The 16,499-nt window shown below is 40.7% G+C and overlaps 2 protein-coding genes and 1 pseudogene across 28 annotated transcripts in view; 1 reads left to right on the plus strand and 2 right to left on the minus strand.

Moving 5' to 3' along the window:
- Positions 1 to 2,988, minus strand: part of LOC139416728 (heparan sulfate proteoglycan 2) — a 190,475-nt gene extending 187,487 nt beyond the window's left edge. For all 25 annotated transcript variants that reach the window (XM_071165756.1, XM_071165745.1, XM_071165742.1 and 22 more), the window contains exon 1: positions 2,610 to 2,988. In XM_071165756.1, coding sequence (XP_071021857.1) covers positions 2,610 to 2,678 — 69 coding nt within the window. In that variant the 5' untranslated portion in view covers positions 2,679 to 2,988. The remainder of the gene's footprint in view (positions 1 to 2,609) is intronic.
- Positions 2,989 to 5,511: 2,523 nt separating this feature from the next.
- On the minus strand, positions 5,512 to 13,101 carry LOC139417351 (caspase-9-like). Of its 3 annotated transcripts, none has more exons than XM_071166619.1 (11): positions 13,045 to 13,096; positions 12,485 to 12,665; positions 12,096 to 12,277; positions 11,673 to 11,877; positions 10,168 to 10,229; positions 7,986 to 8,162; positions 7,787 to 7,876; positions 7,539 to 7,686; positions 7,086 to 7,268; positions 6,855 to 6,964; positions 5,512 to 6,759 (listed from the first exon to the last, which is right to left on the minus strand). In XM_071166619.1, exons 3-11 carry the CDS (start codon positions 12,225 to 12,227, stop codon positions 6,634 to 6,636), a joined length of 1,233 nt encoding a protein of 410 aa, XP_071022720.1. In that variant the 5' UTR covers positions 12,228 to 12,277; positions 12,485 to 12,665; positions 13,045 to 13,096; the 3' UTR covers positions 5,512 to 6,633. The 3 variants fall into 3 exon arrangements, with proteins under 3 accessions (XP_071022720.1, XP_071022719.1, XP_071022721.1); XM_071166618.1 differs by lacking the exon at positions 12,485 to 12,665 and adding an exon at positions 11,474 to 11,584 and having other exon boundaries at positions 5,529 to 6,759; positions 13,045 to 13,101; XM_071166620.1 differs by having other exon boundaries at positions 5,529 to 6,759; positions 12,485 to 13,076.
- Positions 12,909 to 15,231, plus strand: LOC139417596 (dnaJ homolog subfamily C member 16-like; annotated as a pseudogene).
- Positions 15,232 to 16,499: the final 1,268 nt, after the last annotated feature.

The raw sequence follows: 16,499 nt of genomic DNA on the forward strand, positions 1-16,499 counted from the left end.
CAGCCAGAATTTTTTGGGGCATTCAAGAAGGTGTCAGAAACGTTCCACAGGGATGTTGGGCCACGCTGATGTGATGGCATCACACAGTTGCTGCAGATTGGATGGCGATACATTCATGCTGTGAACAGCCCATTCCAATTCATCCCAAAGATGCTCCAATGGGTTGAGGTCTGGGGACTGCACACGCCACTCAAGTAAACTGAACAAACTGTCATTTTAAACATAGACAAACCTTATGTAAAATATGTTGACTTTGTACATTTGAAACAATGTCAGATCTTCAATGTTATAAACACTATCAGAATAAAAAATTGTCTGGGCAGCACCTCCTACTGGAGAGCTGATCTATCTACAGCTATTAATTTGGTCTCCCAAACAGGATTTTAACCAAGCCCTGCTTAGCTTTGATAATTGTGACTGACTACTGACTGACTACCTATGTGCTATCGTGAGAATGATTATTGAGAGATCTCTAAATAATTAAATATATTCACTGTTGCTATCAAAGTCATTTCAAAAGGTAGGTTTAACACAGCAAATTAAATGCAACCATACTTTATAAGTCATATATCATCAATGATACTATTTAGTCCTGTATCGCATTTACAAAGTCATCAACAGCTATTGTTTAATTCAACCCAGGGTTCAACTAAAAATAGACAATAAATATAGACTTAGGGTTTCAAGCTTTGGTTCATTTCAAATGTAATATTCCAGTTAATCATTAATATGTCAGAATCACGTCTCCATCGAAATAAAATATAAGTTCAAGAATAGGACTAAATCAAATCAAGCTTAATTCAAAGTGCATTTAAAGTTTGATTAGATTAGATTTAGTCCTATTCTTGAACTTAGATTTTTTGTTGAGATGGAGACATGACTCCAACATATCAATTATTAATTTGTAGACAAACTGAATATTGAATTGTGTTTGGTTGTCAACGCAACCAATTATCAACATTTGAAGGAGATGTATCTTATGCTTGGATAGCTCCATCTGTGCCACTGATTTAGTCTGGCTTTAATTCCAGTTTGTCTACAAATTAGATTCTTGGTTGAGATGGAGACATCAATCCAACATATCAATAAATAATTTCTAGGCAAACTGGAATTAAAGCCAGACTATGTCAGTGGGACAAAAGATACATCTCCTTCAAATGTTGATTTTTGGTTGCGTTGACAACCAAACACAATTCAATATCCATTTTGCAATACAGACAGTAAATTTACATTTCTTCTTAAGGAATGATATAAATCATCCATGTTCAAACTAGCATGCAAAGGTCAGAGGTCTGTGGAGACCTTCACAATTGATATAATAATTTGCGCATAATCTTGAACAGTATTGATCACTGCACTTTGTACTCACAACTGCAACCCAGGTAATTTGGTTGTGCTATTAGACGAAGCACAGTGATAACACATTAAATTGTTTGATAAATACAAAATGCCTGACATTGTATTCCCATTGGAATTTGGTTGTGCTTTTAGATGGTTGAAAACATAGTGATAACACATTGGGAATTCAAGAAACTTCTGGCTGTCTTTTTGAGTGGGTGAATATAGGTTGAAATCTCATCGATCAATGTGTCAACTAAATATTACCCAAATTTCCACGTTGAAATTACTGGTGTGTCCAGTGGGCAGTGTTTGAGCATAGTCAGTGCAAGAGAGTCAGTTCAAAAAAGTGTCAATGCAGGTGGTCCGGGTAGCCTTGTTTTGTAGTTTTGTCTTAAAGCTTGGAGTTATTGCCTCCTACAATTCACATCACTTGAGCACAGGGCCAGGCTACACTATACATTTCATACATCATTCTTATGATCCAATGTGAAGCTCTATCTGAAGAGATTTTCATAGAACATTTTGAATGAATTGAAAACAGTATGCCACTAGCACAAGAACTGAATCAAGTTCGAAAAGTATGCTGATGAATATTCATACAAGAACAAGTGGCATTATCAAACAAGTTTGATGATACCTGTTATAGACACCAGTATTTCCCCATAGAAAAAAAGAGGTTACAATCTAGCTTACCAATAAGTTGGTTTTAATGCACAGTAACTAATAAGCAACCAAATCTAGATTCTGACCAGTGTCCTTTCACATCCATTCAATTATTGTTTTATGTAGCCTTTGCATAATTTCGCAAATAATGGAATAATGGTCAGACGCTGGCAGTTTTCCTGAAGCGTTTCATGTGAAATGAGTGTGGTTCAGACAGAAGATTGAGAAAGTTTTTTTTGCATGTAGACAGAAGAGAGACTTGACTATGAATAGACTGTTTCTATGGACAGAATTAGATCAGCTCTATTCCACTCGATATTTTAGTTTGTCACATTATTTTAGAACATATTTATGAAACGTATAATTAGCGTGTGGTGAATCATATATATCCAACTATGCTATATATGGGACACTTGACCCGCAACACTCAAGAAGCAAATAGCATTACACTGTAATAAAGTTTTGAAAAGTAGCCTAGTAGTAAGTTAATTTTCTTTAGGAAATAATTTTCGGTTGTGCGTGGAGCAGTGTGAAAACTATACCAAAATCTTGTTCATGAGAAATATATTAAAGTTCAAAATAAAAGGATGTAAAAGATCACTTACATTTATCAGATGACATGTAAATATCAACGAGACGATAAGTCCAGAGACCGAGTGGATCCGCGTGCCCATTTTCCACCAACCTAGCACAGGCTGCAAATGCTGGGGAAAGGAAAATCAAGGTCCTTCACGTCTGGCCACTGAGTAATGGTTGGGTGCACCTCTTTACACTTTCTATAAAGGACAATTATTTTCTACGTCCCACACCCGGTGGGACTTCATCAACATAAAAATGATTCCTTAATGCGTTTTCTATTTAAACGGAATTTTTAAAAAATGCAATCACGTGAAAGAGATAGATCACTTCGCTCCTACTTTCTCTTGCACTCCGAAACTTCGACCTGTAATGCCAACGCAAGTCACTTGGAAGTCCGATGCTATTGCGATACACGAGCCACTGCCCTGAGTAAAAGGCGGAATGGAATTCAGGGAGTTCTACTGATAGGCAGCCGTAATCCCTCCATGAGGAGACGACGACCCACCTAGCATATCTTTTGCTTTACATTTTTAAAACAACCCCATTACTTTAAAATGTGTTCGGCTATATGGTTAAATGAACATTGAAATGGATCATAAATTGGATTTAATGTAGAGATGAATAATTACGCGTAAACTACGCACCAATACATATACTTGCACTGTTAGTCTACTACAACTGTTGTTTACGAAGCATGTGACAAGTAACATTTGATTCGACTTTTTAAATTTAGAACGCACTCAGATGCACATTTATGACTTTTTAACGCTTGACTTCGAGGCGTATCGTGCCCGCCAAAGATATTTGGAGCGCTTGACATCATGACATCATGCATCACATTCACCACCATCCTAACCAAAAGCGGTTTAGTGGAAGAGCTTTGTGTTGATACTACACGATGTGGAAATTACTCTACCTTTGACCTTTAGCCTGTAGGCCTAAATAGAATGTTTCTCCCAGTGGTTTAGGCCTACCTTGATGCTGGAGAAGTCTGAACATCGGCGCCCTCTGTTGTTGATCTCGAATCAGTTGTTCTCGTTGCCCATCGAAGGCTTGATGACATTTCTCCACTGTATACCTGTGATGTGCATTTCTCCACTGCATGTCTGTGATGATGAATTACTGTGATTTAACAGTACATTACAATGTAGACTTGCTGTACATTGTATGCCACCTAGGCCTATATTCTTTATGAAATCAATAAGCAAAACTATCATGAATCATGTACTTTTCTAGACCTTGTCTAATGATTTAGTATTAGCCTGGAATAACAATTCAACAACAACAGGAACACTATGGTGATACTCTTTTTTTCCTTTTTATTTGTTACATACATATATTTTGAAGGATACAAATTCAAAAGTGTTACAAAACTCTATACATTCTTCTTAAAAACTGTAACACAAAACATTGCAAACAAGCAGATAAACACAAAAACAGCAACATCTTGTAACTCTTCTGCAGTAAAATCTCACACACCCAAGTAATTCTCTGCAGCTGCCACCACAACATCTATCCTCTGTGATTTACTAACCATTCCTGCGATACAGTTGACAACCATGGCCACCAACGCCAAAAACCAACCTTACTGATGTACGTTATTCCTATCACTCTCTATTTGCCTCAGCCTACTCACAGGGATCCTCTTAGGATCCCTCACCCTGGACCCATCTTCCTCTCCTACTCTCTTCACTGCCTCAGCATACAACACCTTCTGTACTACTCTGATCCTGGCCACCTCAACCCGCCTCTCTCTCACCATGGGTACCCCTTATTGATGTCACTTGTTAAATCCACATCAGTCACTGTAGATGAAGGGAAGGAGACAGGTTAAAGAAGGATTTCTAAGCCTGGAGACAATTGAGACACGGCTTGTGTATGAGGGTAATGGCCAAGACAAAATAGGGGGGGAAACTCAGTATTAGGAAGGATGTTCTTAAAGTTTTGTACACTCAGTGTATATGTTTTTCAATAACATTCTTTGAAAGTCTTTGAACTTTACTCATGTTTTTTTGTGTTTTTTTATGGAAAGTTTTCTGAGAACATTACTTGAAATAGAACCATGAGGAAACCTGCAGAATACATTATGCTGAAATACTGAAATTCCCACAGAAGAAAGTTGTTTCGTAGGGTTCTCTGAAAAAGCATATCTACATGTACATACTACCTCAATCAGTCTGACTAACCGGTGTCTGTATGTAGCCTCGCTATTTTTATAGCCTCGCTACTGTATATAGCCTGTCTTTTTACTGTTGTTTTATTTATTTACTTACCTATTGTTCACCTAATAGCTTTTTTTGCACTATTGGTTAGAGCCTGTAAGTAAGCATTTCACTGTAAGATCTACTACACCTGTTGTAATCGGCGCACGTGACAAATAAACTTTGATTTGAATTTAAGAACATTAGAACATTTAAATGGAACATTGTGAAAATGTTATTCTGAAGTTAAAAAAAAGTTCCTTAATTAAATGGGCTGAGAATGTTCCAAAGCCAAGCAACTATCCTGCACCATCCCAGAACGTTGTGGGAAGGTTATATGTCAAATAACCATGGGACAACCAGTCTCACCAAGCTCTAAGAAGTAGAACGATAATTAAGAGTTTAACCCTGGCATTTCAGCTGCAGCTCATTCCACTATGTTTCCACTCCCTCTCAAAAGCTAGGCTGCAACAACACTGATCAACACGATGAGATTTGTATTTTCATGTGTATTAAATGGCCTTAAACAGGGTAGTTACATAGGCATGTATGGTAAAGCGTAGTACTCTATAACTACAGTATATTTACACTTTACCTGCATGTAATGCATATGCATTAGCCACTGTAATATGGAACAAAAGTTGTATTTAATCCAGATGCCAAATCTGTAGTAAATTGCATTGCACATCCCATGACATTAACACAAACATACAGTACCAGTCAAAAGTTTGGACACACCTACTCATTCAAGGGCTTTTCTTTATTTTTTACTATTTTCCACATTGTAGAATAATAGTGAAGACATCACAACTATGAAATAACACATATGGAATCATATAGTAACCAAAACAGTGTTAACAAATTAAAATGTATTTTATATTCTTCAAAGTAGCCACGCTTTGCCTTGATGACAGCATTGTAAATTGTGATCTGTTATCAGGTTAGAGCTGGCTCCTCTGCTTCTCTTGGATTCAAGAATGGCAAAGGATTATTTGTGTTGCAGGCCTCAGAAACCACAATGCTGTGATTTGGAATAGAAATAAAAATAATTCACCATTACAGATTGGTCTTCAAGTTGTCCCTGGAGCTGGCTTGCTTGTGGACCAAGTCAATTGGAATTGTACTGCACAGCTGTGGTCAGACATCTATGATATAAATCAAAAGGATCAGTCCAAAAATATTAAACACTTCTAATATCAATCGATTCCAACCCCTTGAAGTGGGAATTGAGGGACCCAGACGTGGATTTTCGAATTTAGTATCTCTTTCAGGAATTTCCCTTCGCATGTCGAAACATATCAATTTACTTTATAATGATCAAACTCCTGAATCCTGCTTACTGCATTTGAAAGCCACAATGACTCACAGGCATCCCCCATACCAAAGAAATGTTGCAACGGTAACCTTTAAACCTTAAAACAAAATTAAAATCATTAAAAAAACAGTGTACAAATATGACCAGAACACAATTACACAATACATTTTGGACCTCACATTGTTAAAGTAAAGCTAAAGTACAGCACAGCACAGCCATTCACTAAATATTCACCTGAAACTAATTTACTCAACATGGAAATGACATATTATATACCATTTATTGTCTGGCTAATAGTATAGTAAGGTCATCAACAGTCCTGATTGATATTTCACAGAGAGCTTCTCAAGGTTGTCATTCTCAAAAATGTTGAGTGTAAAAACAAGAAAAGAAAGAACATTAGAAAAATGTCAACAAAATTACAATCTTGGTACTCTTTGATCACATATCCAAATAAACATTGATAGAGAAAATTCTAATTGTTTTAAAAGGGCACATGAAGAGACAATTTCCTGAGAGTGAAACTCTGTGTTGTCATGACACGATTGGTCTCTGGCAGGGCAGGGCTTGGAAGTAGAGAAGTTTGCGTAGAAAGTTAAAGGAACCAGGCATCTGTTTGTAGAGGCCGTTGGCTGTGTATTCTGAAACTTCATGGTTTACCTGAACACAAACAACATGGAAAGCTTCATAAGAGGATATACTTTAATATAATTAAAAGTAAATACAGCAGTATTTTAAAAAGACAACAAACTCACCATCATTAACATGGTGACCAGGTCATCGGTGGCAGCATTCTCTTCCAACATGTTATCCAGTGTCTCTACATACCAGGAGCCAGCCTGGGTATCTCTCCAGGAGACGTAACCTGTACAAGTCACACAGACAAACAGCCATCAGAGCGACAGACACACTAACAACACTTTCTGGGATTGATAACCACAAAGATTTACTGTATTTGACAGAAACACACACACACACACACACACCTGGGAAGGTGGAGTAGGACACCAGTATGTTGCTGGGTGTGGGTAGTGTGGCCTTTGCATCTGGCTCATCAGACTGAGTGCTCAGAGAGTCACTGCTGGAGGACATGGGCATTGCGTCTGTCTGGTCACCTGTTCCTCCAATCGCCTCGTCAGGAGACACCTCAAAGCCTGTGTCTCTCTCACCTGCCAGTCCACAATGTACAGAACATTATACAAGTTATAACAAATGACTCCAGCCATTCTGGGTTTCTCAAACGAGAATCCTGTGTGAGGACTGACAGAGCGAGACTAGTTCCACTAGACACCAAATACATCCTCCACTGTCGGAGATGTAACCCAGTGTTCAGACTATTATTTCAACACCTTCATAACATTGTTGTTACAGTTCTGCATAAGCAGTAGTAAGTAATAACTAAGCATGAGCAACTATTATAGCTAGTGAAGTTGCCTTACCTCCCCCACAGGCCTGGATGAAGAAGATCTTTGGCTTGCCCTGTAGGGAAAGACAGTTCTGACCATTCAGGTAGTTGGTAATGTGCTGAACTGGGACATTGGGCCCATCCACTCCATGCACTGCACCGGGGAAGCGATTGTTACACACCTGAAAATATGCAATGAAATGGAATAACATTATTAATCTCCTGAAAGACAAAAATGCTTACACTTTCTATGCATTTGTAAAAGGATAGAAAGAGTCTTACCTCCGTCCCATGTGATAACATGATCACCACACAGCAGTCATACTGTGAATGATCCTTCTTGGACAAAGCCGAAAGCTCCTGCTTTATTTGCTGAAATATAGTGATTAATGTAAGCATTGGATCACTTGGCCAGTTAAACATGAATATTTATAAACTAAACTAGTAGGCTAAACAGGAAGGTAGTTGGGGACATCCTCACCTTTTGTTTCAGGTTTCTTTTGACAAGAACAATAAAGTTCAGAGATTTGAATCTTCTTTCCAGTTTTTCACAGTCTATGTTGGACCCTGTGCGCTTACTCAGCTCCGACTTAGGCTCAAAATCGACATTGTTTATGATCAGGCAGTGTCCACAGGGGTTGGCATCCATCTTATAACTCTGAGAGAATATGAAAGTAAAGCATGCAAAGATTCCACAGTATATCCAAACAATCAGGGAACTGGTTGGACTCAAATTTAGACTTGCAATCTTGACTAGGCAAGATACAGAGTATGTGGAAATATCACATTTAAATAAGTATTCAGGGCCTCCCGGGTGGCGCAGTGGTTAAGGGCGCTGTACCAGCTGTGCCATCAGAGTCCCTGGGTTCGCGCCCAGGCTCTGTCGTAACCGGCTGCGACCGGGAGGTCCGTGGGGCGACGCACAATTGGCCTAGCGTCGTCCGGGTTAGGGAGGGATTGGTCGGTAGGGATCTCATCGCGCACTAGCGACTCCTGTGGCGGGCCGGGCCGTGCGCGCTAACCAAGGTTGCCAGGTGCACGGTCTGGCCTCCGACACATTGGTGCGGCTGGCTTCCGGGTTGGATGCGCGCTGTGTTAAGAAGCAGTGCGGCTGGTTGGGTTGTGTATCGGAGGACGCATGACTTTCAACCTTCGTCTCTCCCGAGCCCATATGGGAGTTGTAGCGATGAGATAAGATAGTAGCTACTACAACAATTGGATACCACAAAATTGGGGAGAAAAAGGGGTAAAAATTCAACAAAAATAAATAAAGAAGTATTCAGACACTTTAATCAGTACTTTGTTGAAGTACCTTTGGCAACAATTACAGCCTCGAGTCTTCTTGGGTATGGTGCTACAAGCTTGGCACACATGTATTTGGTGAGTTTCTCCCATTCTTCTCAGCAGATCCTCTCAAGCCCTGTCAGGTTGGATGGGGTGCGTCGCTGCACAGCTATTTTCAGGTCTCTCTGGAGATGTTCGATCGGGTTCAAGTCCAGGTACTGGCTGGGCCACTCAAGGATATTCCGAGACTTGGCCCGAAGCCAATCCTGTTGTCTCTCTGGAGATGTTCGATCGGGTTCAAGTCCAGGTACTGGCTGGGCCACTCAAGGATATTCCGAGACTTGGCCCGAAGCCAATCCTGTTGTCTTGGCTGTGTGCTTAGGGTTGTTGTCCCGTTCGCCCCAGTCTGAGGTCCTGAGCACTTTGGAGCAGGTTTTCATCAAGGATCTCTTTGTACTTTGCTCCGTTCATCTTTCCCTTGATCGTGACTAGTCTCCCAGTCCCTGCCGCTGATAAACATCTCCACAGCATGATGCTGCCATCAACATGCTTCACCGTAGGGATGGTATTAGCCAGGTGATGAGAGGTGCCTGGTTTCCTCCAGATGTGACGCTTGGCATTCAGGCCAAAGAGTTCAATCTTGCTTTCATCAGACCTTAATAATCTTGTTTCTCATGGTCTGAGAGTCCTTTAGGTGCCTTTTGGCAAACTCCAAGCGGGCTGTCATGTGCCTTTTACTGAGGAGTGGCTTCTGTCTGGCCATTCTACCATAAAGGCCTGATTGGTGGAGTGCTGCAGAGACGGTTGTCCTTCTGGAAGGTTCTCCCATCCCCACAGAGGAACTCTAGAGCTCGGTCAGAGTGACCATCGGGATGGCCCTTCTCCCCCGATTGCCTTTCCAAATCATGTCCAATCAATTGAATTTACCACAGGTGGACTCCAATAAAGTTGTAGATGCATCTTAAGGATGATCAATGGAAACAGGGTGCACCTGAGCTCAATTTCGAGTCTCATAGCAAAGGGTCTGAATACCTACACAAATAAGGTATTTCTGTTTAAAATTTTTATAAAATTTCCAAAATTTCTAAAACCTGTTTTCGCTTTGTCATTATGGGGTATTGTGTGTAGATTGATGAAGACAATTGTTTATTTAATCCATTTTAAATAAGGCTGTAACAGAAACAAATTTGGGAAAAGGGAAGGGGTCTGAATACTTTCCAACGCCCTGTTTATAGCATATTGTGTGTTATATTATTAAGTTAAATTCAACTTAACTGAGATACAACAATTCCTTTAGAGAGTACTGTCAAAAACAACAATAGGGAACTGATGCTTAATTTAGCCTAAAGTAAATAGAACCAAAAGGCAAGATAACTTACCTGAATACTGTCACGTCTAACTCTTCCTGTTGCCCTGGGTTTTCCAAACTCCCTTTCAGGGGCTGTAGTAAGCATGGAATAAACATGGAATAAACATCACCACATTTATACCTGAAAATGCACTCAAATTCCTTACAGAAAATTGATGTGAACACTTACAGTGGCAAGAAGAAGTGTGTGAACCTTTTGGAATTACTTAGACTTCTGCATAAATTTGTCATCAAATTTGATCTGATCTTCATCTAAGTCACAACAGTAGACAAACGTAGTGTGCTTAAACAAATTATTGTATTTTTCTTGTCTATATTGAATATATAATTTAAACATTCACAGTGTAGGTTGGAGAAAGTATGTGAACCCCTAGGCTAATGACTTCTCCAAAAGCTAATTGGAGTCAGGAGTCAGCTAAACTGGAATCCAATCAATGAGATGAGATTGGAGATGTTGGTTAGAGCTGCCTTGCCCTATAAAAAACACCCACAAAAAAAAGTTTGCAAAAGTGCACCTGGATGTTCCACAGCGCTATTGACAAAATATTCTGTGGACAGATGAAACTACAGTTGAGTTGTTTGGAAGGAACACACAATACTATGTGTGGAGAAAAAAAGGCACAGCACACCAACATCAAAACATCATCCCACCTGTAAAGTATGTTGGAGGGAGCATCATGGTTTGGGGCTGCTTTGCTGCCTCAGGGCCTGGACAGCTTGCTATCATCGACGGAAAATTGAATTCCCAAGTTTATCAAGACATTTTGCAGGAGAATGTTAGGCTATCTATCCACCAATTGAAGCTCAACATAAGTTGTGTGATGAAACAGGACAAAAACCCAAAACACAGAAGTAAATCAACAACAGAATGGCTTCAACAGAAGAAAATACGCCTTCTGGAATGGCCCAGTCAGAGTCCTGACCTCAACCCGATTGAGATGCTCTGGCATGACCTCAAGAGAGCAGTTCACACCAGACATCCCAATAATATTGCTGAACTGAAACAGTTTTGTAAAGAGGATTGGTCCAAAATTCCTCCTGACCATTGTGCACGTCTGACCCGCAACTACAGAAAACGTTATTGCTGCCAAAGGACGGTCAAAGTTATTAAATTCAAGGGTTCACACACTTTTCCCACCCTGCACTGTGAATGTTTACACGGTGTGTTCAATAAAAACATGAAAACATATAATTGTTTGTGTGTTATTAGTTTAAGCAGACTGTGCTTGTCTGTTGTTGTGACCTAGATGAAGATCAGATCAAAATGTATGTCCAATTTATGCAGAAATCCAGCTATTTCCAAAAGGTTCACATACTTTTTCTTGCCACTGTACATGGAATGGGTGTGGTGGGCATAGGCTTCACTGATTGAGTTGGATAGACAGGGATTACCACTTGAACAGGCTTGACAGTGTCCATAGGTGAGTCTGTCCAAATAGAGCAGTCCAGAGCAAATATAAGAATTTCAGCAGTATGGACCGATATTGTAATGAATGACTACACATGCCTACTCACAAACTGGTAAAGGCCTAACGACTGTCCGGACATGGACAGGCTGAGGTAGAGGCTGGTTTTGTGGTTCTCCATCCAGTAGGAGCTCTGCTAAACTATGCTGCCCTGTCTCATGAAGGCACTCTATTAAAGCTGGGAACGCCAGACTCCCGCGGGTCTCCAGGTCTCGAACCAACTGCCTGGCCTGGTCTTGTCTGATCCCTGAGCTCTGAAATAGAGGAACAAGGTATGTGCTTTTGAGAACTGAAACAGTGGCATATGACACATGGTAATAATTCAGGTAACCTGTTCATAGTCTCACACACCAGACTTCGCAGTGCGTAACAACATGGGATGAGAATAGCCTAATCATGATGATGTTTATCATGAATCGGGATTCTTTCAAAACAGACAATAATAGTCAAGAAGCATACCATCACACACTACCTTTATCTCGTCGATCATGTCTTGAGTAAATATTCCTTTTGACAGAAGTCCATGATACATATCTGACGGGTTCAGGTCTCTCACGAGATTGACCCTATTGCGTTGGAGAATCCTTTTGTGTCTTTCCTCCATTCTGTAGGCTTAGGCTTTATGAAGCATGGAACAGGAGATCTACAATGACTCTGTGGCGGAGAAGAGAAATGACCAAATCAGTTTACAATAAGTGTTCTTAAAACATATGTATTTACAAAGACAGTCCCAGTACTACAAAATATCAATGATCAATACAAACAGCAAACAGGCAGAGAAGAAGATTACTTTATTGTCCAATTGAACGGAAATTCGACTTCCGCTTTATCCCAACCCCTTCAAAAGACACACATACATACACAGTTTGGAGTGGAGAGGTCAGAGCAGAGGGCCCCGGGGCCCATGGAGCAGCTGGGATATAGGATTCCGATACTGTGGGTGCCAACTCACAATCCAACTACTGTTCCCAAGGCAGACCCAGGATTTGAACTGGCTGGCTCATGAAAAACCGTGGAAATGTACCTGCCTAGCTATAACCATCTAAAAATTGTGTTTTGGGACACATTGGTGGGACCAAAAACACATAATTTGAACAATGTTGAGCAGTTATTTCTCAATTCAAGTCATTATAAAAGTCACGCTGGTTTGGTTCCTAGAGTAAACGATAAACGTTTTCCGTTGCCAACGCAACGTTTTGTAACAGACACAATGTTTTGCAACGGAGTACGACTAATGAATACACCCATAGCTAGGTAAAGCGTTAAGATATATGTTATTGAAACGATGTCGGCCACAGAGAGCTACGCGGAAGTCCTGAGTTTTAAAATACCAAAAATGGCTTATACAGTTGTCGTAAATGGAAATAAATAGAATACACAAACTATAATGACAAGCAGTGGTGATAAATGTTTTTTTTTACCAGCTCCGTGTGATCACTCCCCACGCTTCTCTCCCCTCCTTTAATTTTCAACGACTTCCTTGTTTACATCACACTTCCTCGTGATTGGTGGATTGTAAAAGACTGTAACTCCCACAATGCCTTTGGTGTCTCTGGTCCCCCGTTCGCACTCACTTGATGCAGTCCCAGCAGGTTATCGTTTAAGGAGAGAGATAACAGTAGAGAGCTCAGATGATGCTACAAACTACACATTGTCCATGCTTTCCTTTCGCAGATAAACAGTGACAATGTTGAGGAATGTGGCAGAAGAACAGTTGATCCAGACAGATGCTTGAGGTCCAGACATATGTATGGTGTTCAACAAACTAATCTGGATAGCTAACTAGCTAGGTTAGCTATCCATCTATTCTAAATTGATTGCAAGGCAAGGTGGTGAATTCAAGTCAATGGCAATTTAATGCATTTGTTCTGTTTTGTAACTTACATGTGGAAATTATAATGGTATTGCCTACTAACGGCTGTGTTTAGATGGTTATCTAGTTGGATCTGTATATGTTTCAAATCTTCCCTTTACCAATGCAGATTAATTTACCTACACATCCCGTCAGACATATGTGTTCACCCTGACTGTTGTTGTTGCTTTCCCGACAGAGAACATGGCACGAAGAACAATGATGTGTTTGGCATTTCCTGATATAGTGGTTGTCTGTCTGCTTCTTCTGGTTCGCTTAGTGGAGACAGCCAATGAAGTAGACCCATACAATATTCTTGGAGTGACCAAAAGTGCAAGCCAAACTGAAATCAAGAAAGTGTACAAGCGCCTAATTAGAGAATGGTAAGAACATTACTTACTCTTTCTGTTCTGGGTGTCAGAACTCATATATTTAGCACTAGACTATTGACTGTTTACAACAATGAATGGCCCATTGATGCATTGTCTTTCCTTTATTTCTGTAAGGCATCCTGATAAAAACAAAAATGAAGGCGCTGAAGATATGTTCATCAAGATTACCAAATCTTATGAGGTAGTCGCCCACTGAAGAAAAACTTTGTGGAGGTGACGGAGCTGACCGACATCACGTACACCTGTACACCTGGTGAAGCTGAGACCAGGCCACATGAACGTGGTGCTGGTGCTCACTGACGCCTCCAAGAACGTCCTGCTCAGCAAGTTTGCCAAAGAGGTCTACTCTTTCACTGGGTGAGCGCATGATCCCACATGGTCTGGTGTTTTGAGGGCACCGTATAGCTCCGCATTGACATGATTGGTTGACAGTAGGTGGGGGCGGGAGGTCCTGTATAAATACAAACTCGCTTCATTGACAACTTCTTTCACAATAGCTCTGCGAAGCGCAAGTATGAATATCCTGACTTCTGCAGAGGCAGTATTGCAGTAAATGCTATATGGCCACTGCAGACGTCGGATTGACCATGCAGCGACATTTAGGGGTGTTTTTATGCACAACATGAAGCGGAGTGCCTGGAATACAGCCCTTAACCGTGGTTTATGGGCCATATACCACAAATCCCTGAGGTGCCTTATTGCTATTATAAACAGTTTACTAACATAAATAGAACAGCCAATCAACATCCAGGACCCAAACTACCCTCTTTGTAATGGTGTATATAGTGATACATAGCATTGTACATATAACATGAGTATTCATTTGTGAGTGTTGTGGAAAGCTGCCTCTTTGGGGGGTTGGCAGAATCCAGCAGTTATAACATATTTATAACCAACATATCATATCCTTTCTTTTTGCCCCTAGGAGCCTGACGCTCCACTTTTCCTTCTTGAACGTGGACAAGCACAGTGCATGGATGGAGACGCTTCTGGAGTTCGCCCAGGATGCCATGCAGATAGACACTGACGAGGACGATGGCGCCCGCCACAAGATAGACTACACGGGCTACATCCTGGCACTCAACGGCCATAAGAAGTACCTCTGCCTCTTCAGGCCTGTCTACACCGGAGAGGAAGGACCTGGGGGCGCCACTGGGGGAGGGAGAAGGTCTGGGTCCAGAGAGGACCACCCACCACGCAGGTCTGTGCCCAGGTCCCGCTCCACTGCCACACTGCAGATCCACCACAAACTGGACCACCTGGGGCTGTGGATGGAGAGGCTGATGGAGGGAACTCGTCACAGGTACTACATCCCTGCCTGGCCTGGCCTGGAGAAGATCACCGCCCCCAAATAGGGGGGGGGGGGGGGGTAACAGGACGCCTACCGAACATCCTGACTTGCGGGCAAAACTTTTGTGAGGTTTGAAATTAATTACATGCAAAGTTAGGATTCAGGCCTAAATAGACACGTACCAAAGCTACCTGTGTCTAAAAGCCAAGATTCCAAGGTGTCCTCATGGCAATGTATTCAGGGGGAGGCTAATGTATGTTTTGAGTGCATGCACTGGGACATAGTTTGAAGAAATGACTTTCAATAGTGAAGTTGGCTTGACTCATTGAGACAACTGGACTACATTCATCTGCCATCTCATGTTCTGCTGAAGTTAGCTAGAGCTGTCTTTTTTGCACTTCAGATATTTATTTCTTAGAGAAGTACTTTAAAGTAGGATCGATAGAGGGAGGGTACAGAATATAGTCGATCTAAAAGCAACAATCGTTGAACAATTCCTAGATCACTTACCTTTTGGGATCCCTTCCTCTGCATGCTGTCATAATAGTTACATAGTTATATCTGCTTCTGTTACAACCTCTAGATGAGCTAACTTAATCACTGTGGTCATAAGTAGACTCCTGCCTTTTTAGAACCATCATCCATGCTATTCATGTATGTAATCTATCATATTGTGCTCTGATATTAGCTTCATTGTCTCAATGGTGATTGGTCAATTCTGTGAATAGAGACGCATGTCTCTACTAGATCTATTTTGTTCACCATTTTGATCGTTTCCTGAACTTCAGGCTTATTATTGTGCAATTATATAATGGAACTATAATGCCTTCCATTTCCCCTGGCAGCTATTATTTCATGTTTATCCTTCTTCATGTAGACATAGGCTAATATTGAAAAATCTACACAACGTTATTATTGTGCTTTTTGTTACATGACCAATTGCAAGCTTTTTACATTAGTCTATTTTACTTGTTATTCTATTTTTTACATCACATAGCCAGTGGCTTCAGTGGGCTCAGTTGGTAAAGCTTACAACGCCAGGGAACCACTACGAAAAATGTATGCAATCACTACTGTAAGTCACTCTGGATAAGGGCGTCTGCTAAATTACTAAAGTGTATGTAGCAATGATAAAGTGTATGTTGGACGACATTTCATGTGATCTATTTTTGAATAGATAAGGGCAGAGCAAATGCAAATTAAAAAACAATAACTGTGCTTAACCCAATTTATAAGCATTAAACTCTGATATTGTCGTCATGACAATAGTGTAGTTATATTTGGGAAATGTAAATGCTGTACATATTCTACCTTCTACCATGTTACCTTCTACCACATCAT

The sequence above is a fragment of the Oncorhynchus clarkii genome, chromosome 9 (assembly GCF_045791955.1).
Source record: "Oncorhynchus clarkii lewisi isolate Uvic-CL-2024 chromosome 9, UVic_Ocla_1.0, whole genome shotgun sequence".
Classification (NCBI taxonomy): Eukaryota; Metazoa; Chordata; class Actinopteri; order Salmoniformes; family Salmonidae; genus Oncorhynchus; species Oncorhynchus clarkii.

What these genes read in the sequence shown, in the direction of transcription:
- LOC139417351 (XM_071166618.1), bottom strand. Translation starts at nt 12,227, where the DNA reads ATGGAGGAAAGACACAAAAGGATTCTCCAACGCAATAGGGTCAATCTC. An exon ending in TTAGACGTGACAGTATTCAG is followed by an intron (nt 8,163 to 10,167) that starts GTAAGTTATCTT and finishes ATATTCTCTCAG; the next exon opens with AGTTATAAGATGGATGCCAA. An exon ending in AAAGAAACCTGAAACAAAAG is followed by an intron (nt 7,877 to 7,985) that starts GTGAGGATGTCC and finishes ACTATATTTCAG; the next exon opens with CAAATAAAGCAGGAGCTTTC.